At 32.3% G+C, this 23,127-nt stretch overlaps 1 protein-coding gene across 1 annotated transcript; it reads right to left on the bottom strand.

Annotated features, from left to right (window-relative positions):
• Window positions 1-1,641: 1,641 nt before the first annotated feature.
• Window positions 1,642-6,493, bottom strand: LOC114325829 (uncharacterized). The gene is made up of 2 exons (XM_028273959.2): window positions 5,470-6,493; window positions 1,642-2,137 (listed from the first exon to the last, which is right to left on the bottom strand). Exons 1-2 carry the CDS (start codon window positions 6,241-6,243, stop codon window positions 1,709-1,711), a joined length of 1,203 nt encoding a protein of 400 aa, XP_028129760.1. The 5' UTR covers window positions 6,244-6,493; the 3' UTR covers window positions 1,642-1,708.
• Window positions 6,494-23,127: the final 16,634 nt, after the last annotated feature.

The following is a 23,127-nucleotide window of genomic DNA, read 5'->3' on the forward strand; positions in this document are numbered from 1 at the left end:
GGTAAAAGCGCAAATTAACACCATTTCACCTTTGTTTCTTGAGATATACTCCAACTATTCACCAATTTTCATGCAAATCGAATGGTGGTTCAACAAAATCGAAGGTAATAGCTCATATCCACTTTCAGTGATTGCACTATAAACAAATTTAAAGATAAGTTGTTAATTTTTAAACAGTTTGTCGTCAGATTTCGTTAGTTTCATGTTTACTTAAAAAAGTTGGCTGACAAACTTTTTAGTTAAGAATTTTAATCAACACAGCATTAAAACGTAAGCCATGAAGAAGTTTTTTTGGAAAATTTCAAGTCAAAATATTCAATAGGAAAAAAGTTATGTGACTTTATAGACGAGTGGCACTCCCCCCAAAAAAACACTTATTTCTCCAGATTGTCCACGATGTGGTGTGGTGAATGGCTAACTTTGATCATAATTTATCTTTTTGATGGTGCTTAAACGAAACCCAGGTTTATTTTCATTCTTAGATGGGGTAACATTGTCAAAAACGCAATTTTACTCTAAAAATAAAAAAAATCATGAAATCACGTTTTTCTTAAAATCAAAAGTTGCAGCATTTTTTTTTTCTATAAAACGTTTGGTTTTTTGTACTCTATATTTTAATACAAACTTGATTAAAAAGCTAAATTTCAAAATTTTTCACTCAACTTTTGCGATTAAACTTTTCAACTCAGGAATCTGCACCTTTTACTTTAAACAATTCATAACTTTTATTATAATAAGACAGAAAGATTGAGACAGGTCCCACTGTCTTCGGAAAGGTAAGAAAAATATACTGTAAAAATTTCGGAAAAAATATTAAAATGGAACAGAGTTGTAACGAGTTAAACGCAAAAAACGTGATTTATTTTTTTTTATTTTTAGGGTAAAATTGCTATTTTGACCATGTTCCCCCACGTAAAATTCAAAATAAACGAAATTTTCGTTTTCTGCACCTTCAAAAATATAAAGTCTGATCAAAATTAGCCATTCACCACACCGAGGTCAGTATCTCGAGAAATAAGCGTTTTTTGGGGTGTGCCGCTCGTCTATAAAGTCACACAACTTTTTTCCTGTTTCATATTTTGAAATAAAATTTTCCAAAAAACTTCCTTATGAATTATGTTTTATTGCTGTGCTGGTTAAAATTATAAACTAAAAAGTTTGTCACTCAAACTTTTTAAGTAAATATGAAACTAACGAAATCTGACGAAAAAATGTTTAAAAATTAACAACTCCTCTTTTAATTTGTTTAAACATTTTTGACAAATCTTATTGCTATCTAAATCTTTCAGAGGTGACACAGAAAAATTTTCAAATGGAAAAATTTCCAGCAACCAAAGATACAGCGAGGTAAAGTTGAAAAATCATCAAAATTAAATTTCGCATTTTTGCTTTAAACTTAAATTTTGAACACGTTCCTCCAATTCTAGATAAAAATAAACTTCATATTCGGAATCAGAGACCTCGAAAACAAAAAGAATATCCAAAATTGGTCATTCACCTGAAAGTTAACTTTCGTGGTCGGTATAACGTAATTTTAGGGGTTGCTGTCGCTTGCCTATTAGGTGACTCCCATTTCCTCCATCAGCATATGCAAAGTGGAAAGAAAAAGAAAATGACGTTTACTTGAAACACAGCCCTCTGTACATGAATAATCTTTGTCTTTATTTTCTGAATATAAAAAATATACACATATAAAATCTTAAAAATATCAACTTTCAATGAAAAAGTTATTTAATAAAAAATGTTCAATTACAGCTAAAACATGATAAGCATATTGTTCTTTTGCTTTCAAGCTTGATCGTTCCTCCTTCTTTTCTGTAACATCCAAGTCAATCATTTCGTCCTCCTCAACAAACTTTGCACCCCAAATCATAATACCCATGATAAAACCAAACTGAATATATTCTTTCCACTCTGCTTTGAGCGTTTCATATGGATAAATTTTATCACCATCCAGGTTATACTGTTGCAGTGATGATTTGAGGCTGTTGTGATAAATTTTTAAGAAATGTTCCCAATTTTTAAGTTCTTCCGGACCAGCTCCGGAATAAAATGTATATGTAAGATCAAATACAGGAGTTGATGCTCTTGACATTTGGAAATCTAATAGTTTTATATCTTCTAGTTCCTTTTTATCCTAAAACGTGAAAAAGGTGATAATTAGATAAATAAAATAAAACTTAAGGGGTAAAATTATTATAAAATAATACAATTTTCATTAATGTAATTTATATTGTACTGTAAACTTTACTTAAAATCTGCGACTGGTTCAGTGTCGTATTTAAAAAAAATGTTCCGAATGGTATATTATATTTACGAACAATAGTGCAGTCACTGAAGGTTTCCACCTCCGATTTCGTTGAACCTCCATCGATTTTCATGAAAATTGGTGAGTAGGTAGAAGATACCTCAAGGAACAAAGGTGACATGATGCAATCTTGCGCTTTTACCCTGGGGGTGGATGCCACCCCTTTTCTGGGGTGAAAATTATTTTATTAAAAATAATACTATAAATCGATAGAGGGACAAATTCTAAGCAAAATTTGTTATATTAAGTTATTAACATAAATCAATACTTTTTGAGGTATTAAAGATCAAAGATTTTATTTTTTCGTAAAAAAATGCATGTTTAAAGCTGTTTTTCACGTATAACTCAAAACCTATTAGCTTTTACAAAAAAGTTATTCCTACCAAAATTGAAGACAATAAAAACTAAATACACTATTTACTCAAAGTACTAAGTTAATGTTAATTCAAAGTGAGTTATGGGTAATTGAATGTATATTTTTTTCTATGAGCACTAAAATCTAAGTATTCAAGCTTAAATAACGGGAAAACCATGCATTTTATAAAATATACCTGCTAAACACTTATGAAAGTACTTTAGAATACCTAACAAATGAACTCCAGAAGAAGTTAATAGCATCAAAATTCAGCAAGTTATGATGAAACAAAGAGAACCCTTTCGAATTTTTTAGGAAAAAGTGTAAAATAAAACACACGCCATTTCTACAAAAACTAAAATTTATACTAATCCTTACAAACATTTCTTTGTCTTAGCATAAGTAATGACTTTAATAATTTTTACCGGTTTAGAATGCATATTTTTAAAGAAAAGGTATAATTTAAAAAAACCTGAATTTTTAAATTATTGTCATTTTAATTTTTTTTTTGATAATAACTATAAAAATACTCAATATACGTAAAAAATGGTAAATAACTAAATTTTAGTTTTTTCTATATCAAATATTATACCTTCTTTAACATTTATATAGGGTGAAAAATAACCGAGATAGAAACGTTTAAATCTTAAATTTTGCTGCGAGGACCATGTAACCCTGGCCATTTAATCTTTGATTTTTAAAAGAGTAAGGGGTTCAAAAGATTAATTTCAACGGATTTTAATAGCCTTTAGAATTATCGTTCAAACCATTTTCAGGAGAACCTGATACATTAAAAACTAACTGAGTTATTTAAAAAAAGGATAACATTTTTTGAAGAAATTTTTAAAAGATAATGTTTGAAAAATTTTTGGAGCATAAATTTTAATGCTATTACTGGTTCGGTATCTCGTTTGATAGATATTTCTAAGTACTTTCACAAATGTTTAATAAGTTTATGTTATAAAGTGCATCATTTTCCCGTAATTTAAGCTTGAATACTTAGATTTGGGTACTCGCCGAAAAAAATATGAATTCAATTACCTGTAACTCACTTTTAGTAGATACTAAAAGGGTTTTTTTGTAAGAGGTTTATTTAGTTTTTTATTATCTTCAATTTTGGTAATTATAACTTTTTTGTAAAAACTTATAGTTTTTGAGTTATCTATGAAAAATCGGTTAAAAACATGCATTTTTTTTACGAAAAATTAAAATTTTTGATCTTTAATAACTCAAAAAGTTTTGATATATTTTAATAACTTTATATAACAAATTTTGCTTAGAATTTGTCCCCCCATCTAATTATGGGGTTATTTTAAATAAAATAATTTTTACCCCGAGAAGGGGTGGCATCCACCCCCAGGGTAAAAGCGCAAGTTGACATCATGTCACCTTTGTTCCTTGAGGTATCCTCTAACTGATCACCAATTGTCATGAAAATCGATGGAGGTTCAACGAAATCGGAGGTAATAGCTCATATCCACCTTCAGTGATTCCACTACAACTAATTTTATGAATTTGTGATATTTTTGTCATATAATAATATAATGTGATATAATGTTAATCGTTCTTTATATCCATCATCTCCAATATACGCATTTTATGGGTATTTAGGTTATTTTCTATAGATTACTTAGGTCTTCTTCTTCTTCTTCCTTCTTGTATGTAGGCTTTACAGCCTGTTTCTTCTTGTTTAATATTAGCCTCCTAAATTGTTTAAGTTATCGCACCATCTTTTTCTTGGTCTGCCAATACTTCTTCGTCCATTTGGTGACTTATCTCGTGCTATTCGTACTATTCTATCTTCTGCCGTTCTACTAATGTGTTTGTTCCACTCCTGTTTTCGTTTTGTCACCCATCCGTTTAGGTCTTGTACATCGCATGATCTTCTTATGTTTCGCTTATCTCCCTATCCAACAGACTTTTTCCTGATATTCCTCGGAGTATTTTCATCTCTGTTGTTTCTAGTATAGTCGTCTCGTTTTAGATGTATCAGGTCTTGTCTCCGCCGTGTATGTCAATATATGTCTAGTTGCTGCTTTATAGATTCTTGCTTTTGTGTCTTGTCTTAGGTGTTTGTTCTTTCAGATTGTGATTACTTAGGTAAGTTTAGATATTATTTTGTTAAGTTTAACAACTGTAGTGTTTAATTTGCTTAACTGTAACTATTTGTTTAAAATTGAAAATCACTATTAAATTTTCTCTTTTTCTTTTTCACCTCTGTAACTTATTAAAATAAACTAATAAAAACTAAATAAATTTTTTAAAAATACATATTAGTCGTCTCGCATTTAAAAAAAAATGAGTGCGTTTAAAATACATTGGCCCGAAATTTTGCACCAATCCCCTTAACAACAGCTTATAATTTATTTTACAATTTGCGGTTTGGTGTCAAAAATATATTCAAAAACAAAGAAAAAACGGATGTGAAAAGGAGCAAAAAATTGTTTTATTAAAAAATGATAATTAAAATCTGAGACAATCGATATTGGGCAACTAAAAATATGTATGTATCTATTTAGTAGGTAATACTCACATTGTCAAAAAAGAAGAAAAGGTAGATCAAGAAAGGGATGGAGGGACAGCGCATATGAAGACTTACCAAAAGGTAATATTGAAAATTGGAAAGGAATTGTACCAAAAGCGATAGAAGAGATAGAAGGTAGTAGTTAAAAAATATATGGAAAGACTATAAGAAATGCTAAATGTATTTTATATAAATAGTTGTAAATAGTAATTGTAATGGAAAATTAAACTTTTCAGGTATTAAGACATGTTGAGCTTTATAAATAAATAAATAAATACTTACATTGTACTTAAACATCATGTTATTGCTCCAGCAATCACCATGTATTAAAACTGAATTTGGCCCTTCATAGTTAAGACTGTCAGAAAAAATCTTCCTAGCATTTTCAATATAAGGAGCCATTTTCTTTAAAATTTCTTCTTCTTTGGTATACTCCAGAATCATTTTAACACCCACAAAACTGTGTTTAATAGCTGTAATACAGAGTTCTGTTTCTTGGAAACCACACCAATTATTTTTTAAATCCACCGTCAGTTTTTGAAATTCTTCCGGATGGTAATGTTTGTATGCAAAAGAGGTTGCATGGTACTTTCCGTATAAAGCAAAGATATCTTCATATAGTTCTTTGCTTAACGGCGTCCGTTTGGGATGTATCTCATAACCTTTAAACTTTAAATTTTCCAAAATCACTTTTTCGCTTCCCTTAACACTAGATGTTCCGTAACATTTTGGTACCACATCCACAGGTTTGATTTCTGGAAATGTGTCCTGGAACTTCCTTAACTCAGGCCACACATTTTTGTAAAACAAGATTTCGTTTAAATACGACGAAGATAAAAATTCACGCGTCTTTTCTATTTCACTACCAAATACTTTTTTTATCACCAAATGTTCTTCTTTGCCGGTTACTTTATTTTCCAGCGAAGCAAAAATAATTTCTCCAATGTATCCCTCACCTTTTTTGTTTCCTTCGTTTATTTTGATATCAAAATTTTCGATTTTTTCGTTGAAGCATTGTTGAATTAATTCACAAATATCTTCCGACAGCACAGTCATCGTCACTACACAATAAAAACGTTCGTGTATGATTGAATTATTGTGTTTCAACTTCAACTAAACGCAACAATTATACCGAATATAATAGATACCGAACCGTGAATCGTCTAGCTCAAGGCTGAAATGATGTTTGATTATTTTTAAAAACACAGTTGTTGTGCCTGTCACCTGATTTGATTATAGGTTTCGTTGTATATTACTGTACGACGCGACGTAGTCTTTACTAATTATAAGTAAATACTAGCTGCTCACTGCTTTAATAATTACTGATAAACTTATAGACAAAAATATCGCATTAAACTTAGGGAAGTAGTTGGATTTTTTTGATGAGAAATAAGATAGTCCCACGAGATAGTCCCGTTACTTTGACCCGGCCAGGTATTTAGCATTTTTTTAGATTTATTGACATCGATAACATCACCTTTGTATCCTGCAGTAGGATCGGTTGACTAATACGCCAGTCAATGGGAGCAAGAATAGGATATTACCTCCGAATTCTATCTTACTGCATGGATTTTAATGAAATTTTGGGACTAGCCTCTACTTATCTCCTAATTCAAAGTGCACCCTATGCCAATGTGTGCTTTTATCTTGGGGTGGTTCCCACCCCTTCTCAGGGATGGAAACATTTTTGGTTAAAATTAACACGGAATTCGCTAGAGAACCTAATTCTAAGCAAAAACTGTTCTATAATTGAAAACTCAATACTTTTTGAGTTATTCATGGTTGAAACTTAGCCATGTTCATTGAAACATAATACCTTTTCGAACGGTTTTCTGCGAATACCTTGAAAACCATACATCTAACTAAAAAAACTATATTCAACATTTTTTTATAAGAAAACAAAGAGACACTTGCCTCCATAACTCTTCTAGTTATAATACAAAAAGAGATATGGTAGGTGAAAATAGTTTCTTTTTGGTACATTCACAGATTGGTGTATTCAACTTGAAATAACAGAGAAACGGTCGATTTTAGGTGTATAATGCTACCAATACCTTTTGTAGTGCTTAAAAAGACCTTTAAAATGAGCTATATTAGAGTTTCATTACATTAAAACTAAGCGAGATATGCTGCAAACAAAATTAAAAACTAGTGTGTTTTAAAAAAAATGAGAAGTAATTTTAACCCCCATCCACCAAAAAATGTAAATGCGTTGTTTTCCTTCTACAATACCTTTTACTATAGTGTTATTTCTATGTTCAGAAAGTTGGACGGGTTTAAAATGAATGGTTTTTGAATAAAAAAGATCAAATTTTAGAGAGCATTTTTAAATTTTCTTAAAAATCTTCTTTTTCCTCCATGAACTGGAAAATGATAAGAGATACAGTAATGAAAAATAAAAGGAAAATTTTTATCTGGAAAAACCCTACATTTCTGTGTGGTATCATTTTTTGGTATCTCTTATCATTTTCGAGTTACATGGAGAAAAAGAAAGGTTTTTAAGAAAATTAAAAAATGCGCTCTATAATTTGATCTTATTTTTTTCAAAAACCAGTCATTTTATACCAGTCCAATTTTTGAACATATAAATAACATAACATAACATAATATAATAAATGGATCAAAGACCAATATGGTAACCTTTTCACCTTCTACTATGCAGATGAGTCCATTAGTAAAACTTGACAATGGGTCAGTGGTAAATAGCCACTCCACTAGGTTGTTAGGTGTTTACCTGGATTCTAATTTGTCTTGGAGCTCTCACGTTGATTATGTAGTGGGAAGATTGTCTGTGCACTGTTATGTTCTATGGCAACTTAGGAATTTTGTCTCCCTAGATATCTTACTATTTTGCTCATGTACAGTCAATTTTGCAATATTGCTTGGTTTGTTGGGGAAATTGTTCGCGAATTAATGAGGTGCTTGTTCTTCAAAAAAAAATTATTCGTACAATGACGTTTAGAAGGCGCTTGAATTCCTGTAGACCAGTTTTTAAACAATTAAATATTTTAACTCTAATTTCGCTGTACTTCAGTTGTGTTGTTTATGTAAGGTCACATATATGCAATTTTATTAGCAGAAGTGATGTTTCCTTAACGAGTGGCTACAATTTTCGTTACGGAAATGATTTGGTGACCCCTGCTCGCCACTTGACCGTTGTGGGCAAGGGTCCTTACCCAACATGCATTCGTTTGTATAATAAATTGCCTAATTATGTTAAAGAGTCAAATATTTATGTATTTAAGAGAACAGTTAAGGACTTACTTCTGGTAAACACTTTCTATTCGTTAGAGGAATACTTGCAGGCATCTTTTTAACAATTTGTATGCTTTTGTGTATATTTTATATGTTTTTATGTTAACTGTTTTTATGTACTTATAGTTTTTTACTGATAGATTGTATTTGACGCATTTAAATACTTGTTAAAGTCAGATGAAATAAAGAATATTGATTGATTGCTTGATTGATTGATAACACTATAATAAAAAGTATTGTAGAAGAAAAACGTGTATTTAAATTCTAATGGATGAGGAGTTAAATACCCTTCTCATTTCGAGGGTTCAATATCAAACAACGTTAACTAGAAAAACACGAAGCGGCAGAAAATGCGAAAAACTGTTTTGAAACGTAATATCGGCCAATAAATTTGTAATTACAAAGGCAAAATACATTACAATAGAAATCTGTAAATTTATATATAATATATTATAGTATTATTATAATTCCATTGACATATTTTAAAAATTATTACAGGTTATTGTTTTGCTACAGAGAACAAAATAGAATTTGTTTCTAATAATTTTATAATTTAATAATTTAATAACACTTTTTGATTGTATTACCGATATATTTTTTTTGTAACCGTTAACGTCGCACTTGATAATAATAGTTTTACTATCGGGTTAGCACTGCTGGATGAAAATGTAAAAGTGTTATTTGTAATTTCCCTAAAATGTTGCGAAAATCTCCCTGATATTTCCTCGTTTTTCAGCATATCAGTTTTGACTTTATCTTAAATTCCCTGATATTTTCAAATTTTTCAGGATATCCAATGCAGCCCTAACCCTGTATTATTAAAAATGTTACAAGTATATTTAAATAAAAAACTTTGTTTTTCTAATATCATACAAATATTAAACTTATGATTGAATATACTTGATTAAACTTATGAAGTGTCTAAATGGACGGGGTCGAGTTCGCTCCCAATGGTAAGAATTTTACCTGAACTAAAAAAGGTAGAGTCCGAATTGGCTCCCATAGACCAAATTTATTTTACCTAAACATGTCGAAAATATCACTCAGCGTTGCCACTTCTTTCAAATTTTCTCTTTTTGTTAGAAACAGGAACCTTCCTAGAAATATCTATGGGAAAGGAGGAAGACCTAACCCTTCGGTGCTAACTTAACTTTCGGGTATTAGAGTGTAGAGCGCAAATCGGCCGATTTCAGGTAAGAGCGCAAAACGGTCGAGCGCATACCGGCCGACACCGATAATTTGTGTTAAAATTGCCACATATGCCAATGTTGAACTAAAACAAACTCTAAAAGTATTTGTCTAAAAGTATAATTTTCCTATAAAAAGTCTATATCACTATGTAAATTTCCTAAGCAGTATAAATATTACACGATTTGGCAACAATGTCTAATGTTTCCGCGATTATATGAGAGCCTACCCGCATTCATGCTGGAGCCAATTCGTACCCTTCTAAAATATACCTGAACGAAGCGGAGCGAACTCGACTTCACCCGTCTAAATACTTATAGCATCTTTACACGTCTTCATCTTCCCCCTTCCTTTAATATTGTAGTAGAAGAAGTGATATTGTTCTTTAATTATATTTTGCTCACAGAGTTCAACTGAACCTTTTAATTTTTTATCATCAATTGTTAACAGGTTGGCGGCTTCTCATATTTTCTTCTTGGCACAAAAGTCTTTTAATTGAAAATTCGTGACATACCAAGTTTTGTGCTACGACTAGAAATTTTTCTGTTAACACTGACAAAATCACAATATTAACCCTTAAGTACTAATATCTTAAATCAATGACGTAAACACTAACTAACCGCCTGAGAGACGGGTTTAACATTTTAGCGGTAATTTTTGTTAAATATTTTGAAGCAAAAAATATTTCGATGACTTATTGAAAGTATTAATTATCTAAAAAACACAGTAATTAATCTAGTTTATCTGTATTTATTAAAATAAAAGACATACCTAACAAGAATGGAAGGATTGTTTGTGTGCATTTTTATTCCTGAAAGTGTGATAAAAATTAAACAAAGTAAAGACTCTTGATAAAAATTTATAATCAAGTTGAACAAAGAGTAAGAAACATGAAAATAAAAATGTTTTAAAAAAATGGTAAAACAAAAAAAAACTGACAGGCACTAAAGTTGGTTTGTTTTTACAAAATGTCACGGTGAATCACCTTCAGTAACAATAAATCATAAGGTAATTCCCTCAGTTACCTCTGTAAAATATCTGGACATGCACTTAGACAGGGGATTAACCTGGAGAACCCATATATGGAACAAACGGAAACAACTGGGCATAAAATTTAGTAGGCATTATTGGCTTCTAGGGCGTAAGTCTAAGCTCACGACAAGAAATAAACTGCTAGTCTATAACACAATATTCAAATCAGTATGAGCATATGGTCTGCAGCTCTGGGGAACAGCATCCAAGTCGAATGTATCCATAATTGAGAGATTCCAGTCCAAGATGTTACGTTCAATAATCGATGATCCGTGGTTTGTTACTAACAGGGATATTTACAATGATCTGGAAACGAAAACCGTCAGTGAAGTGATAGTGGAGTTAAGTGCAAAATACATCGTACGCCTTGAAAGCCACGCGAATGTGCTTGCAATTAATTTGTTAGACAACAGTCAGGAAACAAAACGGTTAAAGAGACAGACACCATTAGATTTACCGCACAGACATTAATATTGTTACAGTAGCTAAGTTAATATATGTAATACAGTAATTTAATATTATCTCTATAGAGATGTGTGGCGCTGGTCACAATCTCTTCATGTCATTATTTCTCAGATAAAATGTGCCTATTGTTATATGTTATAACAGATTGCCTAATAAACATATAAAAAAAAACTAAAGTTGGTACAGTGTAGCAATGGTAGTCAATGGCAACATTTTCATCACAAATTGATTCCACTTCGCTAATGTCCTCTTCTATCTAATCAAGGCAATTCAAAAGAGTTTCCTCATAGCCTGTATCCCCTTATTTAATCTTTTTTGACCAAATGGGCACATTATTTAATTTATTTTAAATGACGAACTGGGCACAAACACTAACACCCCGTCTATTAGACGAAAATCACACTTTGAGACTAAATATCTTTCGAATAACAAACTGCCGAATTCAATACTACTAGTAACAACCCAACTTAAAAAGTCATAAATGGGTGACCTTCAAAATTTTCTAGCAGGGGAGATATCCCACTTTCGAGAAGAGATGCCGTCTGTGAGACGGGGTGTTAGTACTTAAGGATTAAATACATAATTACGACAAATAGATATGTGACCGGCAATCAGAAAATAACATCCGTTTTCTTTTAACTTCAGCAAAACTAAAAAATGTAATGAGTAATTAGATTATTCTACCATATAATATTATTATATGGTAGATTCGAACAACATCGAAAATAAACAAATTTATTTAGGTATCCAGTATCAAAATAACGTTTTTCAAACGAATAGGAATTATAAATAATAACGCTGTCTACAATAATTACAGCTTAAAATATTAGTGTCAATAAACATTAACCGTCGATAACTGTATTTTTGATGTATCACGAAATTCCCTGTGAAATAACGTTATCACCTCTTAGATGTTTTTGACATGAACAATTTTTTCACAATTGGTAGTTAACGTTTAATGTATTTTGTAATCTACTTCAAATAGAGATACAGGTTTTTGGTACTAACAGAAGTCGAAAACGGTGCATTCGATTATAGGTATATTATCTCAATTTCACAAATAATGTAAATAACATTTGACACTAAACCCTCGATTTGTTCTTAAAATATATTAGTCATCAATTTTTTGCAGAATATCTCGCTTAGTTTGAATGTAATCGACATTTAGTATTGCTCATTTTATAGGTCTTTTCAAGCACTATAAAATTTGTAGGTATCACTATAAACCTAAAATCGACTGTTTCTCTGTTATTTCAAGTTGAATACACCGATTTGAGCATGCAGCCTAAAAACAAACTCTTCTTACCTACCATATCCCTCTTTCTATTTTAACTAGAAGATTTATGAATGAACGAATCTCTTTGTTTTTATAACCTACATAAATATTTTATATAGTTTTCTTGTTAGATGCATAGTTTTTAAGGTATTCACAAAAATCCGTCCGAAAAGGTGTCATTTTTCAATGAAAATGGCCAATTTTCAACCACGAATAACTCAAAAAGTATTGAGTTTTCAAAAAATAATCATCGAACAGTTTTTGCTTAAAATTAGGTTCTCTAATCTCTTCCGTGGCTATTTTAACCAAAACATTTTTCACTACCGGGAGGAGTGGGAACCACCCCCCAAGATAAAAGCCCACATCGGCAAAGGGTAGACTTTGTTTCATGAGCTATTCCCTACTTACTGTGAAAATATCCAGTAAATGGATGTAGTAGGATGGAATTCGGAGCCAAATACCCTCATTGACTGCCCTATAAACTATTAACCGAATTATTAAACATTTAATAAATTTGAGAGTAAGGATTTGATAATTATTTGATAATAATAATAATTATTTGATAAAAGTCTAAGATTTGATATAAGGTCGATCTGCACCAATCTGTTTAATAAATAAAAATTATTGGATATGTAATTTAGTATGTTAACAATTATAAAATAATCTAATTTTGTTCTGACGAAAATTAATTGATAATTAAAAAATGATTTTTTTAATTTCGGCCCGGGCGGATATTAGTTTAGATTTTTTGGATACTTCTAAAAACCAAGTCTTGCATAATTTTTCTCTTAAGGTGATCGTTTTTGAGTTATAAACAATTTAAAACTGAAAAAAGAACGAAAGATGACAACATCAAAAACACAAATTTTTAAGGCTCAAAGACATAAGTAAAAAATATTAAGTATCATTCTATTAGTTCTTGATAAGTATTTTGGACATATTTCATTTTAAAACATTGTTTTTTAGTTTTTACTGCACCCCTATCGCCCGTCTTCCCATAAGGAACCTTTCTCATTAAGGCCCGCTTGCTCATTCGGAGTTCAACTCAAGTTCAGCGCGCCATAACCGAGTTCAAGGCATGACGTGCGTACCACCGTACAACGCACTTCATGCCTTGAACTCGGTAATGGCGCTAAACTTGAGTTGAACTCCGAATGAGCAAGCGGGCCTAACTACGAAAAAAATATATTTTAGAATAAAACATGATAAAATTTCTTCTCGGAACCTGATCAAAGAAAGTTCGAACTTGAATTTAGGTGCTTGATGATTACCAAAATATTTGTTATTTGCGTGATTTTGACCCTTGAAAATAAAATGGTCATATTTCGTTCTTTTTTCAGATTTAAATTGTTTATAACTCGAAAACAATCAAGTTACGAGAAAATTTACAAAAGACCATTTTTGCTTAGAATGATCCAAAAAATCTGAAATAATGTCAAACCGGGTCAAAAAATTTGTTTTAAAATTTGTAAAAAAAAGTCAGTTTTTAATTATTATTAACAAATTACAGTCAAAACAAAATAAGATCGGGCACCCCTTGTTTTTTAATTGATATCATACTAAATTACATATCCAATAATTTTGATACATTAAACAGATCGGTGCAGATCGACCATATCGGATCCTCTACTAAAATATCTACATGTTTAAAGCTTTAGAATGGCAATTTTTGAATGGTAATTTACTAACAATTTTCAATAAATATTAATAACTATTCTAAAAATCAACACATAACCTTGATATTACATAGAACGTTGGTTCTTATAGTGTTATAAATGTGGTTACAATTTCAAAGTGATTCATCATTTAGTTTAAAAGTTATTTAATTTGTTTATTCCAAACAACTTTTTATGCAATAACATAAGTCAGAAAAAATTAACAGAAAAAACAAAATTAACAACCAAGTTACCAACAAATTAATTTGTACAATGATGCTATGGACAGCCTAAGCAAGGTAGCTATTCTGATATTCTGTCTTCTTATTTTTCCTTTTCTTAAAAGTGTGTATGTATTTGTTAACACGTTCCAGTCACGAATGTTTTTTAGCCAGGATATTTGTCGTCTTGACGACAATTAGTCACTTTTTTCCACAAATTTTCAAAATCCAATTTTTTAAGCTCAGGCTAAGGTCACACAAGCGACAATTTCCGGCGCTGTAAGAGTAGTAAAATGAAGCGGGAAAAATTGGTCCTTTCCTATGTTGCTATGTTGCTGCGCGATATTTTACAGCTCAGTCTGGCCATCCACTATACTCACCGAGGGACCCGTTTTCGCGCTTCATTTTACTGCTTTTACGATCGCTTGTCTGGCCTTAGGCTACGGCTCCACGGGCGGGAAATTGACGCTAGCAGTAGCAGTAAAATGAATTTAAGGTTCCGCGGAACGGAATAGGGATAGCCGAACTGTACCGACTACAGGACTTGTGCGTAGTCGGTTCAGTTCGGCTATTCCCATTCCGTTCCGCGGAACCTTAAGTTCATTTTACTGCTACTGCTAGCGTCAATTTCCCGCCCGTGGAGCCGTAGCCTTAGCCATAGAGTACTTAGGCTACGCCTCCACGGGCGAGAAATTGACGTTAGCAGTAGCAGTAAAATGAATAGTAAATGAAACCAACAGCGATAATACTGGGCGGCTCCACGATGCTGCAAACTATCGCTCAAGATCGGTAAAAGACGCGTCGTCACGGCCATGTCGCAGATGGATAGGTCCAGACCTATTTTTACAGTAATTTACAGAGGCGGAGGTAAATTGAGTCCCATAAATATATCTAAATTAAGAAGGGTCAAAATATTTAGATGGTCGAATTGAATCCCGGGCATCGTAATACATTTAATTACCTTTTAATAGCTTTTAATTTGTAAGTATTTTATTGGTTATGCATTTATGATAATCAAAAATATAAAATGTAATACATACAGTGCGCTGGAATAAGTGTTACCTCCCTTATTAACTCATTTATTTTTAGCACATAAGCAAAACGCTGGGACAGGTCGATTTCTAAAATATTCATAATATATTATAGCATCAATGTTTCGAACTTTACGCAATCCCTCTTCAGGTGACAGGCATAACTTTGATTTTTTAAATGGGAAAGTATATCATGTGACACCTCATTTAAAAGCTTTTTAAATACTGATTACAAAAATGGATAATACTTTCATCCTATTTGAGACCGTAGGCGCAAAGTATTTTTTGAAAACCGATAAGTATTTTTGAAAAATTTAAACAAAGAATGAAAAATTACATTAATACGAAGGGCTGAAAGTCCTTAGAATAAACAAGAAGTTTCATTTGAATGATATATTTGAAATTAAAAATCAGACTATATTATTTTCTCTTTTTTTACCCCTGTGACTTATTAAAATAAACATTATAGAAATTTTCAGGGGCTTTTGACCCTCGATAATACTGTAATATTTAATTCTGCGTTTAAATTTTTCAAAAATACTTATTAGTCTTCTCAGGATTGGAAAAAAAATGAATGCATTTAAAAAGAATTCGATCGATATTTTGCACCTACTAAAAGCTTTTAAATGAGGTGTCACATGATGTACTTTCCCATTTAAAAAAATCAAATTTATGCCTGTCACCTGAAGAAGAATCGCGTAAAGTTCGAAACATTAATGCTAAAATATACTATGATTATTTTAAAATTCGACCTATTCGAGCGTTTTGCTTATATGCTAAAAATAAATAAGTTAATAAGGAAGGGTAACACTATAGAGCTCGATCTATCTGTATACGATACGGTTTGACTTGATTGCCAAAATGAATTCTGTGAAAGTTGTTCTTAGTGAAAAAGGAAAACAATTGATTGTGTTGAAAGGCTTCAAATATCGTTTTCACAAATCTTTAAAAAATGACGGCATGATGACAAGCGTTGAATTTGTTGTGCGCAGACGAAAAAAAAATGTAAAACAATTTTAAAAACCCAAGGGGACAACGTAGTGACGGAAATTATGGATGACCACAATCACTGTGAATTAAACGAAGATGTGCTCAATCGTCAAATGTTGTAACTCCTTGAAGCGAAAGACCATAGAAGATGTCAGTGGACCTATGAAAATGGGTGATATGAAGTCCCGTCTGTAAAATTAGCGTAGACGCCCTTCGGTTTTTTTTTAATTAGTACAATATTTTGTTTAACATGTATACACTATGAAAACAACATTTTTGGGGAAAAGAGAGATACCGGAGAAAGTAAAAACGGCAGTCGTTAAATCAGTAGTTAGACCAACAATCATGCATAGCAGCGAGACATGGACATTGACGGAGAGACAAAAATCCAGAGTCAATGCTATGGAAGTGAGATACCTGAGGAAAATAGCAAACAGATAGAGAACAGAAAAAATACGAAACGAAACAGTTAGACAAAACCTAAAACTAGAACCAATCAATGAAAAAATAGTAGAGGGACAACTTAGATGGTTCGGGCACGTGTGTAGAATGTCGAACGAAAGGTTAACAAAACAAATGTTCGAAACGAGAGTGCAGGGGAAAACAAAAGAGGAAGACCAAGAGTTTGTGGGTAGATGAAATCAGGAAAGAAGTCGAGAAGAAGGCATTGACATTGGAAAGTGCAAGAAACCCAACGCAAGATCGGAAAGCATGGAGACTACAATGCCAAACTCCACCAGCCTTACACCTAAAGGTAGAAAGGCTTAGGAGTAAGTAAGTAAATAAGTAAGAAATTTCAGTTTATATATTTTGAAGATAAGGCTCTATCGTAATCTAATAGGAAATAATCTTACGAAGGGAGGTTTTAGAAGGAAGCCCGGTAGTAGGAGTACCAAAATTTTTTGCATCTTTTTTCTGGTCCCAAAATTTACATTTTTATCAAAATTCAGCTTCTTCGTATTATTTTTAGAGGTCAAATCTCTGTGCAGCAGACTATAGGCTATAAGTCATACAATAAAAAAAGTTTATACTCCTTATAATTAATTTTAACCAAATTCGTAGTCTTAAACACTTATAAGGAGAAATAATAATAGAAGATAAGCTAATGCATATTACTAAGCTAAATATTTAGTCTATTATAAAGCCACTATTTTGTTTATCTGAAAATACTAATAACAGTATTACATTCTAAACGATGAATATGATATGATATTAGAATATTACACCGATGAGCCAGCGAGTATTTGACCTTTGAATGGAAGCAGTGTAAAATCGCTTTTTCTACTATAATCCAAAGGTGAATTATTGATGAAAAAATTACTAAATACAAAGTTTACTTATAAAAAATGTAAAATAATTGTTTTTTGCAAGTGATTCATACTATTCTCACAGGGTCATTAATAAAGCTAAGATTATAGGCCATTGTTGACTATTTTACTTATTCTATTCGGAAACCCCGCCTATTTTGCCTTTTTGTTTAAATTTGTATGCTACCACAGCCACCTACAGTAACTGTAGGTAGCTGTAATGCTACTATCCATGACTGCTATTACTAGCCTTTTCTATAATAAAATTTTGTCATTAACAAAATATCAATGGTTTCTTTAGATATATATTATGTAATATAATATTTCTATGGAAATGTGACTAATCGATACTTGAGATTTAACTATTAGGAAGTCCCTAACTTTTCTCCTTTGTTTTGTAAACAATTAACAGTTATGCAATCGGTTACTGTATCAGAGTTTAGTTTTGTCGTGTATGCACAAATCTAAAGAACATTTTAAAAGCCTCTGAACTTTGTTTAAAAAGATGACTGATGATGATTGCATGAATCGGACCATATTCGGAACTTTCTCTAGAAAAAGATGGAGCATTTTATAAATCGTGCCACAGTATAAACAGTGACTGTAATAGTGACTGTGATAAAACCGTCCCTCTTTATACTGTGACCGTGCGATAAATCTGTAAGTTTTGTAAGAATTTGTGGCGCTACAAGACAGCTTCTTTAACTTTAACTTCACCTTGTCATTATTACCATCAAGGTGCTACAGCCCTTAAAAAAACTCGAAATTCTCAGGCTTTCTGCGCCATTCTGCTCTGTCCCTTACTTGGATTTTCCAGTTAGCAACAAAATCTTCTCAGCGTCCTGGTTTACCCTCTCTATCGACGTATGCTGTATGCTTGCTCTATGTATAACTACAGCAAATTGCTCACTATCCTGCGTTGATCTTATTATCGAATATGTGTCCATATCTGTCCAGTCTCTTAAATTCTTCAGCCGGGAGCATCGTCTTCCTGGATTTTTTTTTTGCTTCCACACTTTCCCTTCCATTATGAGTCGTAGAAAGTTATATTATTTTTCTTCTTCTTCTTCATGTGCCGTGCTCGATTATCGAACGTTGGCTATCAAATTGGCTATAGTAATTTTGTTAACGGCAGCTCGGAAAAGGGATGCAGAGGATCTGTTATACCATTCTCTCAAGTTTTTAAGCCATGACGTTCTTCTTCGACCTGGCCCTCTTCTTCCGTCTACCTTGCCTTGTATTATTAAATGAAGTATATTATATCTCTCTGGGTGTCGCATAACATGGCCAAAATATTCAAGTTTTCGATTTTTAACTGTTCTGACGACTTCTGTGACTTTTCCCATCAGGTGCAAAACAACTTCGTTACGAACTCTATCCACCCAACTTATTCGTAGGATTCTTCGGTATACCCAAATTTCAAAGGCTTCCAATTTCTTGAGAAGAGTATCTGTTAAAGTCCAACCTTCGACACCGTACAAAAGAGTAGAGAACACATAACATCTCACTAATCTAATTTTAAGATTCAAAGTAATGTTGTTTCCACATAAAAGTTTCTTTATCTTAAAGAATGCAGCTCTGGCCTTCTCTATACGTATTCTAATTTCTTTGCTCATGTCCCAGTTCTCATTTAGATTACAACCAAGGTAGGTGATACTGTTAGTTCTTTCTAAATGTTCACCATAAGCTGTTACTACTTCCGGTTGTATTGGCGTCTTACTGACAACCATCACCTTGGTCTTTGCGGTGTTTAGCTTGAGTCCATATTCATCACACGTTGTGGTAATCATATTAACCAGATGTTGAAGTTCTTCATAATTGCTCGCAATTAACACCGTGTCATCCGCATATCTCAAATTATTAATATTGACGCCATTCATTTTGATACCACATTGAGCATTATCCACTGCTTTATTGAAAACAAACTCAGAATAGATGTTAAATATTAGTGGGGACAAAATGCAGCCCTGCCTTACTCCTCTTCGTATTTGAAGTTCTTCAGACGTGTCCCAGCCAATCCTGATGTTTGCACGTTGATGCCAGTAAAGATTTTTGATAATGCGTAGGTCTTTATCATCAATACCCACTTTCTGAAGAATAGCAATCATTTCCGTATGTTTTACCCGATCAAAGGCCTTCTCAAAGTCAATGAAACACATATAAACCGGATGTCCGACATCTCTGCATCTCTGTACCATAACCTGAATACTAAACAGTGCTTCTCTGGTCCCAAGGTTATTGCGGAATCCAAACTGTGTATCACCAAGCTGTTCTTCTATTTTTTGGTACATCCTAGAGTGCAAAATTCGTAGAAATATCTTTAAAATATGACTCATCAAGCTAATGGTTCGGTAGACACTACATCTTTTCGCGTTTGCTTTTTTAGGTATCGTCACAATATTATTTTTATCCTCTGTAAATATGTCCTAGATAACTCGTTCTGTTTTTAACAATATTTAGGAGTTATCTCTCAGCCCCTATTCTTCTCAACATCTCGTTGTTGGTCACGTGCTCTGTATAAGAGACCTTAAGATCAAAGACAACTAGGTTTCTGAAAATAATTAAATAACGCCTCTTAGCTTCCATATTACTTATTAGGCTATTTCTAAAATAAGACAGTTACATTGACGAAAAAGAGCTGTTTTCAACAAGATCAAGTATGCAAAATTCGATTTAGCAGAACCGGACTTACAGCCATTTTTTCATAACAAGGTTCCCACTCACCCCCACCTCTTATTTGCAAAGGTAGACTGAAACTTGTGAAATCAAATATGCGCAGAATTTTATGAAGAATACGATGATTGGATTTCCAGTGCCCTTTCATTAGGTAAATTTTGTAAAATTTTCAACGAAAACTTTTCGTTTATAAATTTGCAAAAGTCTGTGTGTTATTGCGTCGCCGCTCCTGCAATACTTAGAGCAGGTGTATCGATGGATTCTTATGTAGTTTTGCCTTCTGAATCCAAATCTGAAAACGGCATTTCGATATATCTAACCGTCTTCGAGATAATCGACCTCAAAGTCTAAAATGTGACGTCACAATCCGGTTATCTCCTACAGACGCACTAAACGTCAGCTCAAATGGTTGATTAGGAAGTAGGCTACTTTTTTTTAAATCTCGATTTGCCAAGCATAGGTTATTTACATTTGAGTTTGACACTTCGTGAATGTCAAACTAAATTTTAAATTAAGTATTAATAAAACATCAATGACATTTGATAGTGAATTTAATTATTATATAAAATAAATAAGATGTTCAAAAATACAATTTGAGTATAAATATTTTAAAAGCAATAATTTATTAATAGTTTTAAAAAGGTTTATACCAGTATAAATACGGCCTCCCCTTTATGATAAATGGACTGTTCCATTTGCTATAAAATTAAAATATTATGTATACCTAGTCGTTCCCTAAACTCGACACAACTGGATAGTGATTGTAGAAGGTAATTTTTTTGTTTTTTGAGAATTTTGCCGAAATTGGCAAAATTACTAATTATTTAGTAATAATTATTAACCATTTTAAATTATTTTTTTGTCGAATTGGCAAAATTATTGACTAAAATCACTAGTCAGTATTGTGTCTGTGTACATCCTTCTAATGGAAAAAAATATTTGAAGATTTTTCTCAAATTATGGATACCAAACTTTTATTTTTAATTTGACAAATAAAAGTTATTCTTCATAAAAGGCTCTTCTTGTTCTAAGATTTATGAGCAACCGTGTCCCAAAAGTAGGGGAACGGTCGAATATTTCGCGAACTAAACATCGGATGGAAAAACTGAAAAATACGTGTTCAATCACTTTCAAAAATCTATCCAATGACACCAAACACCAACTCTCACTACACCCCCTGGAGGTGGGGGGGGGGGGTTAACTTTAAAATCTTAAATGGAAACCCCTAGTTGTTCTTGCAGATTTGCATTCGTTACGTAAAAGTAAGCAACTTTTATGCAAGACATTTTTACGAACTGTGAATAGATGGCGCTATAATTGGGAAAAACGATTTATCCTGATACCATAGGTAAATTATAGAAACGGTCTAATATCTCGAGAAATACAGTTCCAAATAAGAAATCAAAAAACAGGTTTTTAATATTTTTCGAAAACCTGTCGATAAACACTAAACATGGACCCCCCAACCCACCCCCTGGAGGTGGGGTGGGGTAACTTTAAAATCTTAAATAGCAACCCCACTTTTTATTGCAGATTCGAATTCGTCATGAAAAATTAAGCAACATTTATTCGAAACATTTTTTAAAAATGCTGATAGATGGCGCTAATAAATCGTCTTTTTCCAATTAAAGCTCCATCTATCAACAATTCTAAAAAATGTTTCGAATAAATGTTGCTTAGTTTTTCATGACAAATCCGAATCTGTAATAAAAAGTGGGGGTTGCTATTTAATATTTTAAAATTACCCCCACCCCACCTCCAGGGGGGTGGGTTGGAGGGTCATGTTTAGTGTTATTCGATAGGTTTTCGAAAAGTATTAAAAAAATTTGTTTGGCTTCTCATTTGGAAGTGTATTTCTCGAGATATTAGACCGTTTCTATAATTTACCCATGGTATCAGGATAAATCGTTTTTCCCAATTATAGCGCCATCTATCCACAGTTCGAAAAAATGTCTTGAATAAAAGTTACTTAGTTTTACGTAACGAATCCAAATCTGCAAGAAAATCTAGGGGTTTCCATTTGAGATTTTAAAGTTACCCCCCAACCCCACCTCCAGGGGGTGTAGTGGAGGTTGGACATATATTACGTTTATACATATTAAAGCTGCTTTTGATTCTATAAATAGAGAAGTAATATGGTCAGTAATGGAAGACCTGAAAATCCCGGAAAAGACAGTAATCGTGGTAAAAATTACATAAGTAGAAACGTACTTGCTAAAGTACAAATAAACGGAAACAGATCGCCGATATAATAAACCTAAGGAGAGGAATAAAACAAGGGTAAAGACTCAGCCCAGTTTTGTTTATATAAGTAATGGATAGAGTAATGAAGAGCGCTAAAAGAAAGTCAAGGCAATTACAGTCAACAATAGGGTACAGGAATTTAGTACCAATGAGAATGGAGGGATTACTATAGCCAGATCACCTAGTAATAATAGCAGACAATAAAGAGAAAATGCAAAAATTAATCGATATCTGGGTGGAAAAAACAGAAAATTTGAAAATGGAGGTAAATGTAAAGAAAACGAAGACCATGATAGTAGCCCAAAAGAAAAGGGAAGAAATAAACCAAACGATATTTAGGTGCAAAAACGAAATAATAGAAACAGTCTCGACGTTTGAATACCTGGTAGTAATAATATCAGAGGATGGAAGCTAGATCAAGAAATCTCATACAGGGCGAAATAAGCAAATAAGATTTACTATGCACTAAATAAAACAATATTTGGAAAGAAAGAAATAGATAAAGAAATAAAACTGAAGGTATACAATGCAATATCTGTACCAACTTTAATATATGCAAGTGAGACATGGGTAAACAATGCAAAAATAGACAGTACAATA

Source organism: Diabrotica virgifera, chromosome 6, assembly GCF_917563875.1.
Source record: "Diabrotica virgifera virgifera chromosome 6, PGI_DIABVI_V3a".
NCBI classification, from domain to species: Eukaryota; Metazoa; Arthropoda; class Insecta; order Coleoptera; family Chrysomelidae; genus Diabrotica; species Diabrotica virgifera.